At 42.3% G+C, this 26234-nt stretch overlaps 1 protein-coding gene across 7 annotated transcripts in view; it reads left to right on the top strand.

Moving 5' to 3' along the window:
* The window catches only part of DST (dystonin), a 391490-nt gene that overhangs the window by 341437 nt on the left and 23819 nt on the right, over positions 1 to 26234 (top strand). For all 7 annotated transcript variants that reach the window (XM_066604043.1, XM_066604051.1, XM_066604016.1 and 4 more), the window contains 14 exons: positions 850 to 951; positions 1091 to 1264; positions 8026 to 8181; positions 8346 to 8543; positions 11435 to 11563; positions 14302 to 14472; positions 14892 to 15047; positions 15540 to 15746; positions 15829 to 15948; positions 18674 to 18843; positions 19739 to 19898; positions 20225 to 20419; positions 21447 to 21575; positions 25750 to 25893. In XM_066604043.1, coding sequence (XP_066460140.1) covers positions 850 to 951; positions 1091 to 1264; positions 8026 to 8181; positions 8346 to 8543; positions 11435 to 11563; positions 14302 to 14472; positions 14892 to 15047; positions 15540 to 15746; positions 15829 to 15948; positions 18674 to 18843; positions 19739 to 19898; positions 20225 to 20419; positions 21447 to 21575; positions 25750 to 25893 — 2211 coding nt within the window. The remainder of the gene's footprint in view (positions 1 to 849; positions 952 to 1090; positions 1265 to 8025; positions 8182 to 8345; positions 8544 to 11434; positions 11564 to 14301; positions 14473 to 14891; positions 15048 to 15539; positions 15747 to 15828; positions 15949 to 18673; positions 18844 to 19738; positions 19899 to 20224; positions 20420 to 21446; positions 21576 to 25749; positions 25894 to 26234) is intronic.

Below are 26234 nucleotides of genomic sequence, written 5' to 3'. Positions count from 1 at the left end.
CATCTGAATCTTACAAAATGGTAACAGAAAATAAAAGTTCCCGCTTGATCATCATTTGAAAATTTGACATAATTTGGAAAGTTGACAATATGACTACAGACTCAAGCCTCTATATGATGCTATGCAACCTGCTGTGTATTTTGTGGGGTTTAAAAGGGATATCCGCTTTATGAAAAAGAGCTGCAAATGTGATAAAACAAAAAAAGAACAAGTTCTCACCCATTCTCTGCCCGGAAATTCAGTGATTCCACTCCTGCGATATTTCCAGTCTTTGCGTACATGTGGACATTATGTCATATCTAGTAGCCGCAGCAGTCACGTGCCTGTACTACTTGCATCACCTCTCAGCAAGGATGGCAGTCCTGATGTTATTAGTCTGGCATGTGACGATTGCAGCCACTGATTGGCAGCAGCTTTCACCTGCCTTAGGCTGGGTTCACACAGGGCGGATTTGCCACAGAAATTCCGTGCGGAATTTCGCCGCGGCAAATCCGCATGCGGCCGCTAATCCCGGGATTAGCCAGCCAAGTGGACGAGATTTCTGAGAAATCTCGTCCACACAGGACGGCCAAACTGCTGCGGCTAAGCCGGCAGAAGCCGCTGCTGCGGCGCGGATTTGCCGACCGCAGCATGTTCGGTTTTTTTTCAAAATGTAGTACATTTTTATGTAAATGTGTTCTGTTGTATCTGGTGAACATACATTTAAAAAAGCATGCTATTTTTTGTCTGTCTAGTGCAATTATTGTGATACCAGATATAAAAAAAAACTATGTGCAGCAACCATTTGGACAGCCATGTATGTATTTTATGAATGGGTCTCATAAAATCATTTTTTTTCATTTTTCTTAGGCACTGTTTGATTGGGCGGATATTGCCATGGGGAGATTAGAGACAATGCCACCAATCGGGACAGACCTGGAGACTGTTAAGCAACAAATAGCTGAGCTTAAGGTATTTAGAAACATACAGTAACCTCTGCCTTCTGATAATCCTGCTAGCAGATGTACATCATGTGTTCCCTTTACTGATGTCATTGTTTAGTAATGAAGTCATCTCTGTGTCTTTTGTGCTATTTGCTTTTTTTCTGCAGCACTTTAAGACGGAGGCATATCAACAGCAAATAGAGCTGGAAAGATTGAATCACCAGAAGGAGTTGCTGCAGAAGAAGGCAACAGATGAAAATGACAAGCTGGCTGTTGAAGACTCCTTCAAAGAACTGAAGTATTTATGGCAAGCTCTAGATGATAAGATTATCAACAGACAGGTAAAATACAATTGGTGTTTGATGACTGATTAGGTGATGAGTGTTATGAGCAATACACAATAGAGTCAAGAATTCAGCAGGTGACAGTAACATTTAAAGGGTACCGATCACATGCTATTCGCTGCCCGAACCACCGGCTTCCTTATGTGGTTTACTGTGAAACATTGTAGCATTTCAGAGTAAACATAGTTTTAAGAATAAGTCAGCAGTGGCAAGAAATGTTCATGTGACTTCTCTCCATCCCGCTTGGCTTGATTGATAGGTCTCTTCCTGTACACAAATACAGAGAGTTCTGTCAATAAACCTGAGCAGGGAAGGGCTCCCTGTCAACGGCAGTGATTTCGCTATGGAAAGCGACGGTCCCCGGGTCCACGAGCGAGAATCATTGCGATAGGCTGACCCGCGGAGAACAGTCTGCCCGCTCCTGCTCTTGGGCGGCGGCTCCCGCGGCAGAGATTCGCCGCTGGATACTGCAACGCCCGTGGGCAGGGGGCCTAAGGAGAAGCCACATAGCGGACTCATATCCCCGTGCCTGGACTCATCTCCCCGTGCCTGGACTCATCTCCCCGTGCCTGGACTCATCTCCCCGTGCCTGGACTCATCTCCCCGTGCTTGAACTCATCTCCCCGTGCCTGGACTCATCTCCCCGTGCCTGGACTCATCTCTCCGTGCCTGGACTCATCTCTCCGTGCCTGGACTCATCTCTCCGCGTGCCTGGACTCATGTCTCCGTGCCTGGACTCATGTCTCCGTGCCTGGACTCATCTCTCCGTGCCTGGACTCATCTCTCCGTGCCTGGACTCATCTCTCCGTGCCTGGACTCATCTCCCCGTGCCTGGACTCATCTCCCCGTGCCTGGACTCATCTCCCCGTGCCTGGACTCATCTCCCCGTGCCTTGACTCATCTCTCCGTGCCTTGACTCATCTCTCCGTGCCTGGACTCATCATGCCGTGCCTGGACTCATCATGCCGTGCCTGGACTCATCCTCCTGTGCCTGGTCTCATCCTCCCGTGCCTGGACTCATCCTCCCTGTGCCTGGACTCATCCTCCCTGTGCCTGAACTCATCTCCCTGTGTCTGGACTTGTCTCCCTGTGCCTGACTGGTTATTAAACTTATCTGTACTATGAAATACCTCAGCGCTTTACAGTGAAACATAGCTATATAGTAATGAGGGATCCTATCCCAATGTCATGTACCGTGGTTCAGGTAATATGAAGCTTTTGACAAGTTCCCTTTGAAAAGAGCGATGATGTATGTTGGTTTCACTTCTCATACATTGCAGGAAGATAATATAAGGCATATTGTGGTAAGGCTATATACTCGCCTATTTAATATTCAGTGTACAGGTATGTGTTTTTTCCAAAGAAGATAGAGGTATAAAGTGTTACTACACAAACTGCCATTGAATAATTAAAATGAGACTCATTTGCAGTCTGGTAATTAGTAAGCTCATACAGGAGTCTTTTATATTATGTTATGTAGAACAGGACTTCTGAAACTCTTTTTATTGGAGTCATACCTGTCAAAACATGGTGATGCCATTGGTCAAAGTGTAAAATGAAACACAAACAGATTAGATTCACAGAATGGTGCACCCAGAATAGGTCTGCTTACATCTATCATGTCTGCCTACCTATCTGAGTCACACCAACTACTGGAGAGCAAGGCATCGATGAGATCTGCCCTGCAGTTTGACAAGCACTCATAACAAACATAGGAATCTTAGGTCATGTTCATACGATGGATGTTTGATGTGGAAAAATCTGACACCCTTTGACGTACCTCATCTGTGGATTAGCTGCACTCAATGGGGCTAACGCTCATATTGCTAAACCGTCACCGTTTTCTGCATGGAACTTGCATCAATAAGCGACCTTATAAATTACTTATTTTTTCTGCATCCCATATTGAAATCAGTGGAAGGCGCATGAAAATTCTGTCATGTGAACATGTCTTTAAAGAGACTTTGTCCCCATCTTTATGCACCCCTCTCCGAGAGCAGCACAAGGTAATGGCAGTAACACTGATTACTGAGATATGTCTGCTGTGTGGATCTCTGCAGTAGTAGTTTGGAGAAACATGCATTTTATCAGTTGCAACAATTACATGGAGGACTACTTAAAGTAGTCCCAGATATTCATGAGCTGCAGGCTAGCTACACCGACACCGCCTTCCAGCCACTGATTGACTACTGTCTACTTATTACTGTACAGGGAGAGCTGCCAATCAGTGGGCGTGGCTAAACTGCAGCTCATTAATATACAGGACTAGTTCTTTGTCTGTCTGCTACAAATAAAATGCAAGTTTCTTTCAAACTCCTGCACAGATTTACACAGCAGACACATCCCTATAATGAGTGTGACGGGCACTACCTTATGTGCTCTCAGAGGGGTCACAAAAACATGGTGGTCTATTACCTTTAAACTGGGCATACAATATTTTTATACTGATAAGATTCATATAAAAGATGATACCACACTCCAGGGCCTAATATCTGCTCCACAGATTAAACAAAAATGATATTTTCTGTAATAATGTAAAATATGTTGCAACACATTAGATGATTTATCACTGTAGACCCAAACTGTATTCTTCATAGGTGTCATATTAATTTAGTTTGCTGGGCTCCATATTATGGGGGTGGGGGGAATAACTTAGAAATTTGAAATTGAAAAATGTTATTTATCCTGCACACTGAATACTGAGTAAAAAAAATCTATAATTGCTGTGTTTTGTTCATACTATATTACAAAATCTGGATTAAAACAAACAAAATGTGCTTTATCTTTGCCATTACAAGTTATGGCAGACCTAGAGGTCATGTGTCCGGTTGCCATGGAGACCAATCGGCTCGTGCTATCTATATGCCATACATATTCTGCAAAGTGGGGTTGAAAAAAAAACTAAAAAAATTTCCTTAAAGGGGTTAGGTATTTAAAAAGTTACTAACCTTTAAGATAACTTACGCTCATCTAATAGTCTTTGGATGTCTCATCAATGTTGTAATATAACTTCATTAATTTTTTTGGGGGGGGGGGGTTTACCACTGTAAATTAAGTTTGAAATGTAGCCCCTCTGCATTCCACTGCTTGTTGTTAGGCATACAGCTTCCCTAGCAACTGGGATGTTATGACATCTTCTTAGCTGTGGGGGAGGGGCTAAATCTGGATTGATTGATATTAGCTGCTTTACTAGGACTAGTAAACACTAGGATTAGTGTTTGCATGGTCACAGGGTATATTTAGAGATCTCTAGAGATCTACTTCAAACTCTCTTATCTCCTCACCATCTAGTAACCCAAAAAGACTCTTTGACACTTTTGACTTTCTCCTCAACCCTAAAATACAGCATCCTTTGACCGATCTCAGTGTTGAAGATCTGGCGATTTATTTAAAAGAGAAAATTGACAACATCTGGCCCTTCTTTCCCATACCTCCTCTAGTTCACTTTCTCCTTTTGGCCCAACAACAGAAGAAGTCTCCAGTCTACTCTCTTCTTCTCACCCTACTGTCTCTCCCCAGTTGTTATCAGTCACCTCATAACAATATTTAACCTGTTTTTCTCTTCTGGTATCTTTCCTCCTCCTTAAACATGCCGTCATACCCAAATTAACTAAAGAAACCGCCTCTTGACTCGACTTGCGCTGCCAACTACCTGCACATCTCTAATCTCCCCTTTATCTCCAAACTCCTGGAACATGTGGTCTACTCTTGCCTAATAAGCTATCTCTCAGATAACTCTCTTCTTGATCCCTTACAGTCTGGTTTTCACTCTCTGCATTTTACAGAAACCGCTGTTACTAAGGCCGCCTCTGCACACAGCAGAGCCAGATTCCGCATGCGTGAGCCCACAGCGGAACCCAACCCTGACAGCAGTAGCATGTACGCGTACCTGTATTTTCGCTCCTTCATCTGTACTGCGGATGGACCTAGCGGCTCGCCGTTGGACATGCGCAGTAGAGATTCTAATGGCAGACAGGCCGTGGGTCAGACAGCTTCTATTGACTTCAATAGAAGTCATCCGCATAAAAATGGAGCATGTTGCAATCTTTCCTCCGCTTGTGGAAACCACAGTTGGTTTCCGCAAGTGTGCAGGAAAAAGTGTTTTTTCCAAAGCATACTACGGACGGTATTTGCTGCGGATCCGCGATGTTGCAAAAATCCGCTTGTGTGTAGACTATCTAAATTGTCAAATGATCTTCTGTTGGCTAATGAAATGGTGACCACTCTCTACTGATTCTCTTGGATCTCTCTGCAGCATTTGATACCGTAGATCATAAAATTTTCCTCAATATGTTGCACTCTATTGGCCTTAAGGATACTGCACGTTCACAGTTTTCCTCCTACCTTTCTGACCACTTGCTCAGTGTATCATTTGCCAGTACTATTGCTTCTCCTATTCCCCTTGCTGGTGTTCCTCAGGGTTCCGTCCTTAGCACTCTCCACTTTTCCATCTACATGGCCCCTATTGGGCAAACTATCAGTAGATTTGCATTTCAATACAATATTTACATTGACAATACCCAATAATATACTTCTTCCTGTGACATCACACCTTCGCTACTGCAAAATGCCAGTAGTATGTCAAAATGTCCGCAGTTTCTAATACTATGTCATCTCTCTATCCAAAGCAAAATCTCTCAAAAACTGAGTTTCTTGTGTTTCTGCCATTTACCAACTGCCCAATATTTGATATCTCCGTATACCCTTTGATGGAGATAACAAAAACTTTTAATGTCACCCTTATCCACTCTTGGTTTGATTACTGTAACTCTCTACTGATTGGTCTTCCCCTCACTGAACTCTCCCCTCTCCAATCCAACCTGAATGCAGCAGCCAGACTTATCTTTTTATCCAGGAGCTACACTGATGCCTCCACTCTGTGCCAATTATTGCACTGGTTGTCTGTCCAATATAGAATACAATTTAAAGTCATCACTCTCATCCATAAGGCCCTTCACAATGCGGTGCCCCCCATATCTCTTCTCTCATCTCTGTCTACTGTTTTACCTGTACTCTCTGCTGTGCTAATGACCTTAGCCTAAATTCCTCTCTAATTCGGACCTTCCACTTCCAAGATTTTTCTTGACCCACACCAGTTCCCTGGAATGCGCTACCTCAGGTTAATTCCAAATGCCTACTGCTTTAAGCAAGCCCTAAAACACACAGTTTTTTCTAGGGAGGCCTACCATATTCCCTAATCTAAATGTCTCCATCTACCCTGCTTCTACACTCTCCCTTGCCAACCTGACCCCCTTCTTCCCACTGCATCCACCATACACCCCATTTGCACCTCTTATCTGGTTATACACAAACATACTTGGACTCACGAAGCTTTATGTATGTATGTATGTATATGTATAGTACCCTCATATGTATACTTCCCTATAATCTGTAAGCCTTGTGAGCAGGGCTCTCACCCTTTTTTTTAAGATGCGCGTTGGTTTATTACTGTATGTTATGACCTATTCTGTGTATGTTTCCCCTAATTTCTAAAGCGCTGGGGAATATGTTGACACTATTATTATAAAGCAGCTAATAAAGATCAATCCTGTAAGAATTATGCTGCTTTGCCTGCAACATAAAGATAAATTCACATACCAGGTTAGGTAAATATAAGATCAGGGTAGACAGAGAATACGCACACCCTGACTGCAGACCTGAGAGCAGTGTGAGAAGCTGAGTCTGTGAAGACAGCCTCTCCCCAGCAGCTAAGATGCCCCAGTTGCTAGAGAAACTGAATGTCTAACAATAAGCAGTGGATTATAGATGGGCTGGCATGTTAAACTTGATTTTCAGTTGTAAAGCAAAGAAATAAAAGAACGTATATTACAAGATTGATGAGATACACATAGGTTATTAGACAAGCATAAGTTGTTCAAAAAGTTAATGTCGCTCATTCAGCTCTTTCAGCCCCCTTTATGTATGTCCTGTACTGTAACACAGGGCTCCTCTGGTAAATTCATAACCCTGGGTGACTGTTTTTGTTGAATTAAACTTTGAAAAGTTCAATAGACGTAATAATGCGCAGCACAGGTCGGTTATACCTTTTGAACTTTTTGACAGCAATTTACTTGCTTTCTGTATATTATTGGGCATTCCCACTGGGAAATTATGTTAATCTGCGGTCACCCAACATGTAATTGCTTGCTGGTTTCACTAATGCCGATCTAGATGTTTTATTTTTTGACTTGTAGACTTTGTAGCATATGTATACAGGTGTGGCCGGAGTGACTATGCTTACAAACTGTTATTGTGCACCGTACAGTAACTAACTATCCCCAAAAAATTAGCAACATTCCCGTGAATTAGTGCGCTCTACTTTGAAAAATATAGATGTACAGAATATATAGAAGTAATTGCATGAATAGCTAGAATTTCTGATTACTGTTTTAATATTGTAATAGAGAATCAAACACAAGTATGGACCAATAAGATGATTTTGTAGAATTATTTGTTAGTATTAACCCTTTCCAGTCCATTGTCTGACGTAATGATTTAAGGCTCTACTGCTCCGATGTTGGAAGACGCCCGTCGGGGTTCTCTTACTGTATATTGCTAGCCTCTCTGCTGTCGGAGCCTATCCAATGTGTCACCTCATGCAGTACTGGCTTTAGCCAGCAGATAGCGCTGAGTAAGCCCCTAGGAAAACCAGGATACAAATTGGATTGGAAAGGGTTAACAAATGCACAGTCTAAACTGCATGCCATACTGTATTATATGTGGATGACTGTGTAAATATGTCCTCTGTACTTCAACAGCATAAATTAGAAGGTGCCCTGCTAGCCTTAGGACCATTCCAACATGCCCTGGATGAGTTACTGACATGGATGACTCACACAGAGGGATTGCTAAATGAACAGAAAACCATTGGGGGAGATCCAAAGACAATTGAGATTGAACTTGCCAAGCACCATGTAAGTACCCTTATAGCAAATGAGGTTTGTTGTGATTTCATACCACTGTATAATATATATCCACAGTTGATGTTTTGTCTACTGTATAATGGTTCTATGTATTAAACAATGTAAAAAAACATTGTAACTGCTGAAAATTCTCACTTGTCTCTTAATCAATAAAGGTACTCCAAAATGATGTACTGGCCCACAAGTCCAGTGTAGAAACCGTACAGAAGGCAGGAAATGACCTAATAGAGTCCAGTGCTGGAGAGGAAGCTAGCAGTCTGCAAAGCAGGTTAGAAGCTCTGAGCCAACGCTGGCACAATGTCCTGCATAAAACAGAACAGAGGAGGAAACAGCTGGACAGTGCGTTATTTCAGGTGAGGGATTTTCTTCTTTTACCATTCCTTTTTTGCATCCTATATATGTGATAATGGCTAAGGGCTCAGTCACACGGGCGCAACGGCACCCGTACACTGGCGCCGATGCACCCGTGTGACTGACAGTTAGAAGACGGCCGTATCTGAAGACGGCCGTCTCTCTCTAGCGCTGATGGAAGAACACATGACCGGCAATGAAGCTGGTCACATATTCTTCCTCTCGGCGCTGCAGAGAGACGGCCGTCTTCAGGTACGGCTGTCTGCTGGCTGCAGTTCTACAGGCGCCGATGCGCCCGCGTGACTGAGCCCTAACAAGGAATTACATTAATTTTCTTTTAATCAGATGGTTTTAAAGATTTAAAAACAACAGGGAGAAAAAAACTCTACAAGAGGTAAAACCCCATCTTCTTTCTAGGACAACATTGAGTTAAAGGGGTTCTCCAAGTTACTTTTTAAATGGAGCTGGCCATGCCGAAAAATAATAAACCAGACTATACTCACCTGTCCCAGATCCCCACAGCTCCAGTACTGCACCTCCTTTCTCCATGCTGGGTCTGTTTACATGCTGCAGAGTCAACGTGCAACCTGGGAGGTCATAGGCTGAATGCAGCCTGTAAACAGAGCGCTGCTGTGAAGAACAGAGAATCAGCGCTGGAGCTTGGGGGACCAGAGACAGGTGAGTATAGAGTAGTTCATTATTTTTGGGCATGGACAGCTGTATCTTAAAAAAAAAGTAACCTAGAATTATGCAGGTTCCTTATATGAAGAGTAAATACCTATTGCACAGGAAGCAAGCAGAAACAATAGCAGTGAAGTAGAAAGTCCAATTGAATATATGTAGTGTTAGAATACAGTCAAGAGCAATATTGTAGAAGTTAGGGTGGTTTCACATTTGCACTGGGGATTCCACTTTCCCGCTTCACTCTGGGAGCAGGAAAGGGGAATCCCCGTGGCCAAATGGTTCCATCTCTGGACGGAACCGAACAGCTCTGGGCGGACACCATTGACAATAATGAAATCTGCCCTGCTGGTCGTCTTTTAGATGGAAGAAAAAGGCGCTCCTTGCAGCACTTTTTCTTCCGATATTTTTAGCTGCATCTCTGATGGAACGTCCGGAGGTTCCGACGCAGATGTGAAACTTGCCTGAGTCTTTGGTCAGACGAGCGATTTTATTTTTCAGTGCATGAATAAATAGGCGCGCTTAAGAAAAATCACACATCACGTGTAGAAAATCGCATGAATGGGTGAATTTGCACTTGTATGTCCTATCTTTTGCAGGTGCAATTATTTAGCGCCTCTAAAAAACGTCCATGTGAACGCTTTCATTGGTTCTAATAGAGCCACTTTTAAGTGTGCTTATTCATGCGCTAAAAAGTCGATCATCTGACCGAGGCCTTAAGGTGCATTCACACGAGTGTGTGCTGGTGTGTACATTGGTGCGCACAAAATTGGTGTGCCCACGTACGTGCACAAACACACGTGAATGCAGGTCCGTGCAGCATTGCTTTCAGTGGGGCCGAGCGCCGCCTGTGATTGGCTGAGCGCTGTGACCAATCACAGGCAGTGCTCAGCTGTTATTCAATGAATGGCTGAGCGCTGTCTGTGATTGTCTGAGCACTCAGGCAATCAGACACAGCCTTTTCAGCAGGCGGGGATTTTAAATTTCCGCATGCTGAAAGAACTTCATTACAGTGACAGGACCCAAGCGGCTAGACATGCCTGAGCCGGAAGACAGGTAAGTATGTATTTTTTTATTTTTACAACAACTAGGATTGATTTTCAGGGAAGGGCTTATATTTAAAGCCCTATCCTGAAAATCACTGCGGGGGGTGCCGGCATCCTATTGCTTCCAATGGGGCTGCCAGCAGCGGCGGCCCCATTGAAATCAATCGGAGAGCTTTGCGATCATCTGCCACAGCTGTGGCAAAGTATTCTTTACTCCCTGCGGGGAGTCCCCTTGTCACTGAGCACTGTGTTCAGTGACAAGGGGACTCCCTGCTGGGGAATATTGACATGCACCATGGACCTATGGTGCACGCATGTCCTATGTTTTGCAAGTACGTTCATTTGCACGCCTGTAAAACACGGACATGTGAACACACCATAGAGAACCAATGGTTCTGATAGACGTGCGGTTTTGTGCACACGTATGTACGCACATAAATGCGCTCGTCTGAATGCACCCTTACAGTGTAAATTCCACACATTAGAGATGTTTTAAACAGAATTTACCCTGAACCCTGAGAAGCCACGCCATGGGGAGAATACCACTACAGGCATTTCTCTATTGGTGCCTTGAAGGTATGACAAGCCAAGGACCACAGATATTTTAATAATATCCATCTGCTTTACACTTATTATATACCACTTTTCCAACCTTACAGTTTCATTCTTTTTATAAAAAATTCCAATAAAGTTGGGGGTGTCCAAGCCAGCGCATATCAATTAGCTTCAAGCTGCCCTTTTTTTTGCTTTACTTCTTCCAAACTTTATGTCGTTTTTGACCAGGGGTGGGAGGGTACACACATTGTTTTATTTGCCCAGTGGGTTAGTCATCTTATATCACTGAGGTTTTATTTGTGAGTGTTTTCCGTGTACCTGTTACGTATAATAGATGTTCCACCCATTATTTCAATGTACAGCATAGTACAATAAATGGCCTCATATTAAAACATGAGCTTTAAATGGCTTTTTTCTGAAGTTCATTATATTTATAGATCAGTAGATGTCTCTTTGGCTGTGTTTGCCAAACATTGTCCCCAAATACAGAAAGGACATACATTATATGACTGTGGAAATGGACATGAAGGAATAGTTGAGTAAGCAGTTAACACTGCACAGCATTATATTGCTGACATTTGTTTAACACTTATCTCTGCTGTGAAATTTAGGCTCAAGGTTTCCACAATGAAATTGAAGAGATGCATCAATGGCTGTCAGACACTGAACGTCATTTACTGGCTTCCAAGCCTCTTGGAGGATTACCAGAGACAGCGAAAGAGCAGTTTGACACTCATCTGGTAAGAATCTGCAATCTAACAAGGATTTCTAGCACACTTTTTATTTAAAGACATTGATATGTATATACATTATTGTTATTTAAATGAAGTGATGTATACACTGGATACAATGATACATAGAGCTACATGGTGTCAAATAATGATCTTGTTCTCAGTAAGAGAAACCAAGTAATCTTGTAGATATGATACCTTTACAAGATACATGATATTATAGCGAGCTTTCTAATCTACTTAGGTTCGTTCCTCAGTAGACATGAGCGAGTATACACGCTAAGGCACATTACTCCAGCGAGTAGTGCCTTAGCCGAGTATCTCCCCGCTCGTCTCTAAAGATTCGGTGGTCAGCGCGGGTGACAGGTGAGTTGCTGGGGGAAGAGAGGGAGAGAGAGATCTCCCCTCCGTTCCTCCCCGCTCTCCCCTGCCGCTGGCCCCCGAATCTTTAGAGACGAGCGGGGAGATACTCGGCTAAGGCACTACTCGCTCGTGTAATGTGCCTTAGCAAGTATACTTGCTCATCTCTATTCCTCAGGCATAATGGAGCAAATCTAAAGACGTATTTATATAAAAACATATACATATGATCACATGGGAGGGCACAAACACGGTGTGCTTAGTTTGCACTTAGATAAATACCAGAGACAGGATAAAAGGTATCATATCTACAAGATTACTTAACTTCTTTTACTTAGAACAATCACATTTTGCTCTACTGGCTAACACGGTACCAAACGTTTTTCATTTAAATTAATGAGCTACAGTCATACTTCTACTGTCGTTGCCGCCTTCTTTCAACGGTTTCCAGGTTCGCCAATTCTTCAATGCAGAATTTTGCCTCTACTTTCGTTTCCTGCTTCTAGCTTCGCCGCTGGCCAACATGACCTCACTGTCCCATCACAGCCATTCATGGATTGCTCTAATCACAGCCATTTGTGAATGAATGGCTGTGATTGGAGCATCCAGCGCTGGCTGCAATTGGCTGAGTGGGCTGTCAATCAGAGCAATCTCTTGCTGGAGGCGGGGGATTTCAATCCCCGTCACTAGCAAGATGCTCTGCCGGCTTGACAAGTGCCCAGCAGCCTACACGGAGGTCCAGAAAGCGCCCCCCCAAGACACCGACGGCACCTGCAAGGTAAGTTATGTTTTTTTTTCCTTTCTCTCAGGTAGTATAGCTAGGGCGTTTAGTGCTGCCAAAAACGCGTACCAAGTTGTGCCATGTTTTCGGCAGCGCTGAAACCGCTGCTCATTCATTTCAATGGACGACGCTGTGCCGAAAACAGCTTGTGTGAACAGCCCCATTGAAATGAATGAGAGCGTTGTACAGCGCTAAACGCTGTACAAAAATGTGGTTTGGTGTATTTTTTGGAATGTCTAGAACGAAATAGTTAGATTTACATTGATTCCTATGGATATAATTGCCTCGAGTTTCATTGGTTTCAAATGTCAACGAATCTAGAGGTTTGACTGTATTTCATTTAGCTTATGAATTACTTTAAAGCACATTTGCCAAAATGGCCAAATTAGTTGTGGAGGAGAACACAGCGTTATTCATTATTCTTCAAGGGTCCTTATAGATAACTGTTTTAATGAACCCTTCATTTGTCAAGTTTTCAAAGGAATTTTCCCTCATAGGAGACATAAAGTTAATATGTTGGGTGACTTATGCTGCCCTATTTGAGAACGGCATGTGATAGCTGGATAGAAGTTGAGTTCTTTGATATATAAATTGTTAGGATTTGGAGCAAGATTTCTAAATAAAAAGCTGAGTAAATCGTGACTGGATGCAGAGGAGAGAAAGTCAGACTCTGCTTACCTCACCCACTTACAGTAATTGCCATCTTTCCTTATACGCACTGATACAGGGAAAGCTGTCAATCAGCCTGAGTGGGTGCGGTAATCAGGACTCTCACTGTCTCTCCTAGGAGTCATGTCAGAATTTACTCATGCTTGAAATGAAATAGCCTACATATCACAGAGCCTCAGCTAACCATATTCTCATCTCAGATATGGCAACAGGTATCACCTGACAGGTTAATATTAATCCCTTCCCGCTCCTTGCCATACTTATACGTCATTCCCATGAACCACCATACTATTACAGCAACGTGATGTCATGGGCTCAGGAGCTGTGCCCACGACATCACTCGTAGGTGCCAGCTTTATTATACAGCCCATTGGACACAATGCTGATCCTGGCCATTTAACTCCTTCACATGTGATCATGGAGGGCAGTGGGTGCTATTGCAGCCAGAGGACTAGCAGTTGCTGCTTTGCTAGGTTGCTCAAAATGCTAATAACAGTTGTAGCATACCATACATTTTATTTACCCTGAAACAATGCAGTTTAAAAATACAACTCATCCCACAAAAAAACAAGCCCTCACCCAGCTATGCCAAGTGGAAAATAAAGAAGAATTAAAAATCCCTGTGTCCTCCAATTTTAAAGAGGCTGTGTTTTTAAGGAGTTAAAGGGATGATCTATGTTTAGAGAGCCCCTAGTTATATCTTTCTTTAGGGCATCTGGAGGTAATTGAGGGGGGTCTCCCAGTTGGACTTTGTTATAAGTGATACATCGGATGGATGTCCATTTATTTTAATGGTCACTCTCTTTGTACGTTGCTCTCCTGCTCCAAGGTCTTCTGGCATAAATATAAAAGAGCTTGTCCAAATCACATAACCTCTTTAAACGCACTTTGGTTGTAGCTTTTTATATAAAGATGATGTGTTATGTGCTTGTTTTAGGAACTGTGTGCTGCCTTCAAAGCCAAAGAACATGTTTACAAGAGCATAATGCAGAAAAGCCAGCAAATGATGCAAAGATGCCCTGACGAACCAGAGGCAAATATAGATCAAGATATACATAACTTAAAGGACAAATGGGGATCAGTCGACACAAAACTCCATGAGAGGAAGGTAAATATTGATGGACATTGAGAAGGACAACATTGTTATTGTATATGTTATACACTGTGACTGTGATCCTATGTGATGCCAGGAACGGGGCATTGGTGATAGTCACATTTGGGTCCTTCTACCATGTCAGAAGACACCAGAATTGGCACATAGTTGAAATCCAAAGAGAAACAAAGCGCAGGAGCCAAGGAGACAGCGAGCATGTTCTGTCTTCAGTTCTACGTATTATGGATATAACATTTTCTTCCTGAACTGTTTCCAAAGATGAAATAACTTTTTATTCTCCTTTTATTAGCTATTTTACAAGGCTTTATTCAAATACTGTTCGAGTTAGTGGAGCCTGTCATTCAGTCTGGATTACTTACCATTAAGTAGAGGAATATAAATACATATTTCTGCTTCTTGTGCTTTCTCTTTAGGTACAATTAGAAGAGGCTCTCAGTTTGGCCACAGGCTTTCATAACTCACTTCAAGACTTTATAAACTGGTTAACCCAAGCAGAACAGACTCTCACTCTGGCCTCTCCGCCAAGTCTTGTTTTGGACACAGTATTATTTCAAATTGATGAACATAAGGTATGTAGAATATCATTTTATAGCAGCCTATAGACTCACATTAATATAAACGGAATATTGATGATCGTTCCCAAGATCCTGGTAGACAAAGGGCCTAGTTTTGTTTTAACACTTTCTAATCCAATTTTGGATTCAGGGTTTCCTAAAAGGCTTTCTCTTTTTGCTGCTTTACAATGGTGCCATCTGCTGGCTAAAGGCAGTTTGTGTGCACCAGAGAGGCTCCGACAGTGGAGTGGCTGGCAATAGACAGTAAGAATACCCTGTCGGATGTCTTCCGACATTGAAGCTGTACAAGCTTCAATCAGAATGTAGGAAGACGTCAGACAGTGGATTGAAAAGGGTTAAAGTCTATGTAAGATAAATTGGCTCCTAGAGAGGTCTATGTGGCTACTGAAGTCTGTAGTAATTTTTTCCCCAAACACAAAATATTGAATAAAGTAAAATGATGGGTGCAGAATTGTATACTACATATGTCTTTGTGTTATGTTCTAGGTATTTGTCACGGAAGTAAACTCGCATCGCGATCAGATTATGGAGCTGGATAAAACAGGCACCCATTTAAAATATTTCAGCCAAAAGCAAGATGTGGTGCTCATTAAAAACTTACTAATCAGTGTGCAAAGCCGGTGGGAGAATATAGTGCAGCGCTCACTGGAAAGAGGTCGGGCCTTGGATGATGCACGTAAACGGTCAAAACAGGTAAAGAGCAAAAATGTATTCGGAAATATGCAGCATCTACAGTACTCAGCACTCGGTAGCATCTTCGTATTTATTTCCACAGTTCCATGAAGCTTTTACTAAACTTATGGAATGGCTTGAAGAATCTGAAATGGCTTTGGACTCAGAACTTGAGATTGCAAATGATCCAGACAAGATTAAAACACAGCTGACACAACATAAGGTCAGTCATTTCCTATAGTACAGTATGGGACAGCATGATATGCTGGTTTTTATATGGCGCTTGCATTGTAATTTTATTTTGTTTTTATGGCGTTTTGTCAGCGTTTTTGATCTGATGGTAATTGCACATCAAAGATGTCAACATTTTGCAATGCTGTTTCCAGGCAAGAGACCATGTACTTCACCTATAGCAGCTGATCGGCTGCAAGCCATTTCTTAGCAACGCAGTGTTTTCCTGTAGAACATGTGGTTTTCAGACAGCATTTTTTATGTGCAGTCAACATGCACATTCATATCACTGACAAAACTCCATAAAAGTACGGTAAAATCACAATACCAATGCCAAGTGGAAACCCAGCCTTCTATGTTGTCTTTCTGTCCATAGTGGCACCAGAAGCTGCAGAATTAAATTTGCTTTTAATTGCTTTTTTTACTTGCTGAAATAACAAGTAGTCACGTGACCATGTGTATTTATTTGCGGTCACAAACAATATTGATAAGGGCCTGCTATATGGACATCTATCACTTTATGCACGATGCTTTTACCATAAGGTGTACATTAAAGCTTAACCGACTGTTCATAATATACTGACAGGTGTATATGAGCTATATCACTGTTTCCGCCCATTATATGACTCCTGCATTTATCACCAGTTTTCCTCTTTGCAGGCTGTATATCTGATTTTCAGTTCTCTCTGAGCTGGTGGGAAAAGTCTAGCTGCTGTTCTGTCTTCTCCACACTGCATATAGATAAAACTGCAGATTATGCTCCTTAACTGTCTGCAACACACACAGACATAGCTACATCAAGAAGGATAATAGAGAAGTACTGAGCAGTGTAAATGTGATTCCAGTAGCTGTATCACAGTAAGCAATCACATATTGTTAGTTGAAGGCAGCAGAGTCTCTGTGTGTGTCTCATCTTCTCTTTTCCCTTCACTCTGCTCTCTATACACTTAAAGGGGTTGTCCCGCGCCGAAACGGGTTTTTTTTTTTTTCAACCCCCCCCCCGTTCGGCGCGAGACAACCCCGATGCAGGGACGTACAGAAAGCTTACCGGAGCGCTTACCTTAATCCCCGCGCTCCGGTGACTTCTATACTTACCTGTGAAGATGGCCGCCGGAATCCTCTTCTTCCGTGGACCGCAGCTCTTCTGTGCGGTCCATTGCCGATTCCAGCCTCCTGATTGGCTGGAATCGGCACGTGACGGGGCGGAGCTACACGGAGCCGGCATCCTGCACGAAAGGCTCCATAGAAGAAAGCAGAAGACCCGGACTGCGCAAGCGCGGCTAATTTGGCCATCGGAGGGCGAAAATTAGTCGGCACCATGGAGACGAGGACGCCAGCAACGGAGCAGGTAAGTAAAAAACTTTTTATAACTTCTGTATGGCTCATAATTAATGCACAATGTATATTACAAAGTGCATTAATATGGCCATACAGAAGTGTATAGACCCACTTGCTGCCGCGGGACAACCCCTTTAAGTGAGCTGCATGACTCATCTCTTTTTCCACTTCCTATCCTGCCAACTCTAGTAATAGAAATAACATCACTTGACAGCAAGTCAGGAGAAAAGGAAACCCCCAAGGGCCAACATTTAGTGGATTTGTAGCACATAATACAATTTTAGGCAAAGTAACTAAATTGCACTTTAGCTAGTTAGCACAATGGCTACCATATAAGCATGAGTTATTTGAAAAGCTAGTGACCATTTAGCTTCTACATCACACATTTTGCATGATGTTTGCTTTATCTAAAATATACAAAAACTATACATTTATTACAGTTGACCAGAAAACTTAGTTTCAGAGTGAAAGAATCAAATCTAGTATATGTTTATGTAGCTCACCATATGGTGTTTGTATACCATTACTATTGTTTATTTTAGACTTTTCCTGTTAATAATCAACCAATATAGAATATAATTCCTGTACTTCTAGCTGTCTCATCAGGAACAAAAGGCTTCTCGTTGTATGCTCCATCGCTGTAGTAATAGGACATGATCTTATTGCTACTGCGTCTTCAGTGTATTCTATTTGCGTTAGCAGATTGAAAACCTGACATGGCGCAGCGTTTCGGTAATTCCTGTGTTTCAATATTGGGAGTCTCCTTAACCCTTCATAATGACAAATACATCCAATCAGATGCTACAGTTACATTGTTACTACAACTGGCAGATTAGACAACATGTAAGAATGTGTTGGAATCATTAAACCACAAGTACTAGATTATAAATTGGAGATCCGATTTTTTCTCTTAGCCTGTGGTCACCATGTTGGCTGATGGATGGTTCCAGAAAATTCAGATTTTTTTTTTTGCTTTATTTGAAGAAATAGCATTTTACATTTTGACTGCTACCTCTGACAAGCTGCCAATGCATTAAGTAATATGTGTATTATAGCACACCACTAAAAAGTCTAAGGTTTCTCTGGCACACCCGAGAACAAGCCAATAGTGTAATCTGTGCTACATCTCCCTGTACAAGACTAACACATGGGTTTGGAATATAGACCTTATGAGCAGAAGTTTCCATTGGAACATTGTTAAGATGATGTATTTTATTCTGCATCTTGATTTACATCTTTATTGTTCCAATCTTTTTGCTGCCAGAAGGATCTATCTCACATTTTATGCCTCAAAGCCATTTGTCAAATGTCTTTATTGTTATTCTGTCTTTTGTACCTTAAGTGGAATTGTGGGAATATCCGTTTGTTGTAATCCACAGGAATTCCAAAAAACCCTGGGCGCCAAGCACTCAGTCTATGATACCACCACAAGAAGTGGGCGCTCACTGAAAGAGAAAGCTACACTGAATGATGATATCCAGAAATTAGATGACATGCTTAGCGAGATAAGAGACAAATGGGATACTGTTTGTGGGAAATCAGTGGAAAGGTGAGTAATACAGTCGCCTCCTAAAATGATCATGCATGCTGTATTAACCCTTTAAGGAGTAGACACTTTTTAGGGATTTTACCCATGTGGTAGTTTTACAGTCATATTTTTTTCTTTCCATGACATATAAGGCTATTTTTTATATCTTTTTTCACTTACTTTTTTTCAGTTTTTTTGAAAAAAAAACAAAACACTTCTGCCTTCTCTTCCAGGTCTACAGCTGTGACTAACAGCTGAGGACACAACCTGCTCCTGCTACATTGCAGGAGCTTTAAACCCTGCAGTGGCAGGTTTATTCTTACCATCTCAGCGTAGCAAGCCCCGGAGATTTTTCTGAAATAATTTGAAGTGGCAAACGTGTACAGTGGCACAATAATTGTGTGTTCTGGCCAGCATTTCAGCACTAAAGCTGTCCACGGAAATCTTCCGGGGTTTAACTGCATGGTCAGTGCATCAAGCCCCAGAGATTTAACGGGCATGCCACTAAAGGGGTTAATCCTGCGCTGTATTTTTACTATTGGCCGCAATTAAAGCCCATTACCAAGCACCATAAATTTACAGTGCTTGGTCCTTTAAATGGTTAAAGAAGAATTATTTATTTCCCAAGATTACTGATTTCAGTGGTTAGCACTATTGCCTTGTCGTGCAACATTTGCATAGCATTTGCATGTTCCCTCTGTGTAAGTGTGGTGTTCCTCTCACACTCCAAAAATAGATTGTGAGCTCCTATGTGAATAGGGTCCAATGTAAGTGATGACAGTCTGTGTACAGCACTGCAGACTATGTATGTGCTATATAAAGGAGTACACTTAATAATGTAAACATCTATAAACTAAAGTTTACTATAGACATTAGATATTTAGAATTTAACACATTTTTGTCTTTTTTTGTGTAGGCAAAACAAGTTAGAAGAGGCACTACTGTTTTCTGGCCAGTTCACAGATGCTTTGCAAGCCCTTATTGACTGGCTGTACAGAGTGGAACCACAGTTAGCCGAAGACCAACCTGTGCATGGTGACATTGACATTGTGATGAACCTCATGGACAACCACAAAGTAATATAAATTTACCTGGCTTTTATTTTCTAGTTAATATATATTCAGTGTAAATCAGTCTGAGAGTACGTTCACACGTAGTGAAAATCTGCACCAAAATCTGCGTCCATTTCCACACTAAAACCGTATCAAAATCTGCGCGTTGGTGCAGATTTTGGCACTGTTTTGGTGTGGATCCGCATCAAAATCTGCAGCACAAAATGTTATTTTGGTGCGGATCCAACCCAAAATCTACAATATGTGAACGTACTCTGAAGAAGTTTTGGCACGCTGTTTGAGGCACTTGTATCACAATATATTAGTTACGTTTGTGCTTTTCTTTCTAGGTTTTTCAGAAAGAGTTGGGCAAGCGAAGTAGCAGCATCCAGGCACTGAAGCGTTCCGCTAGAGAGTTAATTGAAGGAAGTCGTGATGACTCTTCTTGGGTGAAAGCCCAGATGCAGGAATTAGGCACACGTTGGGAAACTGTGTGCACTTTATCTGTGTCCAAGCAGACCCGACTAGAAGAAGCTCTGCACCAGGTGGGTTCAGAGGGGAATTGGGCATTGGTCATGACAACATTCTTTTTTTGCTCTACATTTCCAAGGTCATTTCTTAATAAGGGTAGACATGACAGCAGTAAGTTTGTCTCTGCTTTTATATTAGTAAACTGCAGCATGAATACACCTTCCATATTTATGAGGCTTCTGAAATGTAATTCATACAAAAATGTGATTTCTCTAGAAATCTCTTCAGATTTGTCCACCATTACCGTAGCTTAGATTTGGTTAAGAACTTCAATTTCACATAAAACCAGTACAATACAGTACTGTAACATGCTAGCAAATCCACATCACAACCACTGGGTGGCCACACATAGAGACATATAGGATAGACATCCCATGACATCATGTTTTTTTAAGTCCTTTCCATCTTGGAAGGTAAGGAAGGGCACAACTGTTCCAACAATGCTATGGATTGTTATGTGTTCACATTACAGTAGCTCTATGACATGCTTTAACCCTTTCCAATCCAATTTCCCTGCTATCCGCACACTCCACAGCTCTTATTTATTTTGGGTGGGAAAGAGCATTATGGATTCCTTGGAATTACTCAACAGAAACACAGAACAATGATCTGCCATGATGATTTTAGTAGCCTTTTTTTTAAATTAACAATTTCCAACCCATTGTTGACACTCATCCGACAGTAAGATTTCCCTGCATAGCTCCGATGTCTGATGAGGGGCGACACATGTTTCTAACAGTATGCAGGACAGCGCTCTGATGTCGTAGGCTATATACGCTGTATATGCTACAGTATACAGGACAGTGCTCTGATAGAGCATACATATGCAGAACAGTCTTTGACATCAGACAGCTGTCCTGCATACTGTTAGAAACATGTGTCGGCCCTCATCTGACATCGAAGCTATGCAGAGAAATCATAATGTTGGATGAGGTCCAACACTGGTTTGGAAAGGGTTAATAGTGTATAGAATGGAGAGGAGATTGATCATTTTGCTGGTTACATATCAGCAGTGACCTGTCCATTGTTGTCTTATTGCAGGCAGAAGAGTTTCACTCTGCAGTACACATCCTTCTGGAATGGCTGGCAGAAGCAGAGCAAACTTTGAGATTTCACGGTGTTCTCCCTGAAGATGAAGAGTCTCTGAAATCGCTAATTGATCAGCACAAGGTGAGAAGAGAAACAGCTTCTGAGTTAAGCCAGAGAGTAACTGTTATACATGATGAAGAGGCCTAAGTAGTCTTGAAAGTTTGCTGTTTAATAGTTTCTTTTTATTTCCGTTAAGACCCTTTTACATGCAACGATATCGCTCAAAAATCGTCCAAACGTCTGAAAATGAGCGATAATCGTTACATGTAAACGCAGGCATTGCGCACTTTCCGGATTTTGATTTACTTAAAATCTTCACACCTCAGAAAGACTGAGCAAATACACTCCATTTGAATGCATTTCGCTCATCTTTCAATAAACTGCAGGATGTTCTCCACGGGACATGTTTACACTAGCCACAAGGAAAACAATGCGATCTGCCTGCAGCTGTTTGCACAGCTGGGCGTGTGTTTAAGCACAAGCTGGGCTCAGCAAACAACTCCTAAAGGTCCTTTTACATGCAAATGAAGATGATAAAGTGTTAAAGGGGTTGTCCCGCGAAAGCAAGTGGGGGTATACACTTCTGTATGGCCATATTAATGCACTCTGTAATATACATCGTGCATTAAATATGAGCCATACAGAAGTTATTCACTTACCTGTTCCGTTGCTAGCGTCCTCGGCTCCATGGAGCCGTCTAATTTCAGCGTCTAATCGCCCGATTAGACGCGCTTGCGCAGTTCGGTCTTCTCCCTTCTGAATGGGGCCGCTCGTGCCGGAGAGCTGCTCCTCGTAGCTCCGCCCCGTCACGTGTGCCGATTCCAGCCAATCAGGAGGCTGGAATCGGCAATGGAACGCACAGAGCCCACAGTGCACCATGGGAGAAGACCTGCGGTCCACCGTGGGTGAAGATCCCGGCGGCCATCTTAGCAAGGTAAGGAAGAAGTCGCCGCAGCGCGGGGATTCGGGTAAGTACTATCCGTTTTTTTTTTTTAACACATGCATCGGGTTTGTCTCGCGCCGAACGGGGGGCCTATTGAAGAAAAAAAAAAAACGTTTTGGCGCGGGACAACCCCTTTAATGGCCATTAACACTTTATGCAGATAGATCTCTAAATCTTTCAGTCATTGGAAAGATTATCCTTGCTTGTAAAAGGAACTTTAGTCTTACAGTTATCATACCTTTTCATCGCTATCAGCTTGTTTCTCTTATCAAAAGCAAGACTTTTTTCCACTAGCTAGCACAGGACCAAACTTTTTTCCGTAGCCATAATAAAGCTTACTTGCAGGAAAGGTTAACATTCCACTCAGGTTCTGCATATGAGAACTTAAACATGTTAGCAGTAAAAAAAAAATCACCAGCTTCCAAGACGTCTTTATTAGGGAAAGGCATTTCAAATGACAACATGCGTGATGTTTATTTTGGAAGAGGAGGAGAGAATGGAAAAAAATCGTGTTACCATTTAGTAGAGTATTTTCAGGCTCCATCTCTTCATTATGAAGTTTCTCCGTTGTTCTCCGCCGAGTGCTAACATTTTTAGGACAGGTTGGCCCAGTTCCTTGCTGAGTTTTTTATTTGTTCCACTTCCACTTGATAAGAAGTATTTATGCAGTTGTCATGGAGACTATTTTGTCATTGATAAGATAATCTTTTTGAATTGTTCAGTCTGTGCTAGGACTAATTTATTCTGGGTGTGCTGTGAAATAATGTGTGTACATAGGTCAAACACTCTGTTCACTGCATTCTCTAGATCATATAAGACTAGGCTTCATATTATATTCATGACACAAGGGGCTGGCTTCAACCTATGGAGCTGCACAGGAAGCATCACCAGCCACTAATGAAGGGAGCACCAATGTACATATTTGGCCACCATGTGGTACACTATACAGGGGGTATCAGTAGAAGAGAGTCTGCAAAGCACCATCTAGCCAAAGGCCGGCTTCCAATAAACAATACATCAGCTTACTTTGCACACGCCAAATTTCTTTCATTCAGTTTTGTGGCATCTGGCTTCACTGTGCATGCCCAGGAGACATGGCTTCAGCCCAGACTGCATCACCGTTCCCTTTAGGCTGTACGGTTCCCGGGCTCTCCTCGGTCAGTGGAATGACAGTGCAGTGCAGGAACCTTCCTCCTCAGCTCACTGCTGCAGAAGCACACAGTAAAAAAAAGGAACTGACATGCTGCAGCAGCACAGAGGTGTGGACCGACACTGGTCCAAGACCTCAGGGAGGAAGGAGATGTAGAGAGAGGGGCACAGGTACTGCAGCCCCCCTTCAAGCTGCTCCTGTGCTGTAGTTACGTCCTACCCTCAGCAGCGGGGCCATGATGGAAGGGGCAGGGAGAGTTTCTTGCTTGGCTCCCATCCTGTCCTCAGCACTTTCTCAAACAAAATAGGTCAGCATGCTGCTCTATTTTCTTCTATGTTTTGTGCCAGGTCTGCAATATATTGAGGCATTATGGTACAGATGCCCAAGTTGCAGCTGTGTGTCATGACCAGAAGTCTGCACAGTTTTCAAATAATTGTTAGGGTGCTTTTGCATACACCGGAATATTCCACAATATGCTGTGGAACATTACACCATGAGGAAAAATCCGCACCAAAATCTGCTTGTCTAAAATGCAAATGGCGGTCCGTGCAATATTACAACTTTTTCTCACGGCGATAACACGATTTTATGTCGCTACAAAGCCATCCGTTTTGCTTAAAAGTCACATGACTTTGTAACACCACGTCCAATAATTTTTGGGGGTAGGGGGTGCTTGAAATATAAGCCCTACCCAAAAATAAACCATAGCTGCCTAAAAAAAAAGAAAAGAAATACATCACCTAAGATGCACTGTCTGGCTCCAGTGGACGTCTCCCAAAGTTTCCCGGCACTTGATTGAAGTTCTACGGCATAGCATCCTGGTAAGGTTTTTGGCGCTCAGCCAATCACAGCCAGCACTCGACAAAACAATCACAGCCATTCAATAAATGGCTGCGATTGGTTCATGGAGCGCTGCCTCTGATTTTCCAAGCCAGTGCTCGCGAACCAATCACAGCCAGCACTTACTGGAGGCAGGGACGGCTAGTAGAAGACTTCAAGCAAGTTCCAGGGAGCTTCAGGGGAGAAGATGCGCCGGAGATGACATTGCCTCTTAGGTGATATATTATTATTATTATTTTGATGCAGCTAGGGCTTATTTTAGGGTTTTTTACTGTAGAATTTGCTATGGTTAAAGTTCCATTATACTGCATGAAAATCGCGTTTTCATGCGATGCAACATAAAGGAAGGCTCCAAAGGGAAACATGGGGTACAAAAAAATCAAAAATCGCAGCTGTATAGGGCCTGCTATGATTTTGTATTCTCGCAATGTCGCAGGCTGCAAAATATTACTCATGTGGAAGAACCCATAGGAAAGCATGGGCTTCACATACATGCGATTTGTAGCACTGTCGCATTGCAACAAAATTGCACGATAAATTCACCGATATGGAAGCCTAAGTCATGGGCAAATTGGATATTTTGCTGTGATGGCAAGTGGCAAGGTCACTTTTTTAACATTAATGCAGTGAAATAAAATCAAACTGCACTTTTGCAGCAGGTTCACAAAAAATGTGCTATTTTATCTTGGTGTGGCAGTAATTGCAATTAAAAAAACATGAATTGCCCATTCCATCTGAATAAACCATTATTAAGTGAATCCTGCACTGAGCAGGGGGTTGGATCTGTTAACCCTGCTGGTCCCTTACAAGTCTACCATTCTAGGATTCTAAGAGGTTGTCCTATCTTGGATGGAACATTGCCCAGCTCCCTGACATCTCCACTCAGCAGCTACAAAAGCTTATAGGGAACATTGGATGGTGTGACTACTCACAGGAATGGCACTGCTCACATAACTATTTGGAGTAATTAGCATATAGTGCACGCATAATTATATTCTTTACACAATGCAATATCATATAGTTTATCTACAACTATATGGTCTTTAAAGCTATTAAAGAGCAGTGGTGGTACAGCGTATGTAGGCCTATAGGTTGGTATAATGTACTATTTTTTATATATGCTACAACTGTTTAGAAATATTTTTTGGTACTCTGCTGTGATTTATATATTCCGGAAATCCTGGCAGCCTATGATGGACTACTTATGTTTATAGCATACATTTATCTGGTTTTTGTTACACATTTGCTTTATGGTAAAACTGCTGGCTATATGTAGAATCCAACATTATCAATGAGTTCATCATTACTCTATTTCCTTCAAGGAATTTATGAGGAAAGTGGAGGAGAAAAGATCAGAACTGAATAAAGGAGCGAGCATGGGAGAAGCTATTCTTTCAATTTGTCACCCAGATTCTATGACTACAATAAAGCACTGGATGACCATCATCAAAGCCAGATTTGAAGAGGTATGTTTTCATATAGACTCTGTTGATGCAATTAGTTGGGGAAAGTTGAATGGATGGGGACATAGGCGTAACTTGAAGCTCCTGGGCCCCGATGCAAAACCTGTAACAGGGCCCCCAACTATAATACTTTATTCATAGTACTGGGCTCCCTATATGGAGAAGAGAAGCCTTATGGGCCCCCTAAGGCTCCTGGGCCCGGGTGCAATTGCATCCCCTATAGTTACGCCAGTGGGTGGGGATACCCAGACTTGTGGATGTTAGATAAAATAATGTTTACAAATTAAAATGTTATCTAATCAGAAATTCAACTTTCAAGTGCTAATTTGTGATAGATTTGGAAG

This window comes from Eleutherodactylus coqui, chromosome 1 (assembly GCF_035609145.1).
Source record: "Eleutherodactylus coqui strain aEleCoq1 chromosome 1, aEleCoq1.hap1, whole genome shotgun sequence".
In the NCBI taxonomy this organism is placed as follows: Eukaryota; Metazoa; Chordata; class Amphibia; order Anura; family Eleutherodactylidae; genus Eleutherodactylus; species Eleutherodactylus coqui.
Note: the sequence above shows the minus strand (reverse complement) of the source record. Positions and strands in the feature narration are given on the sequence as shown.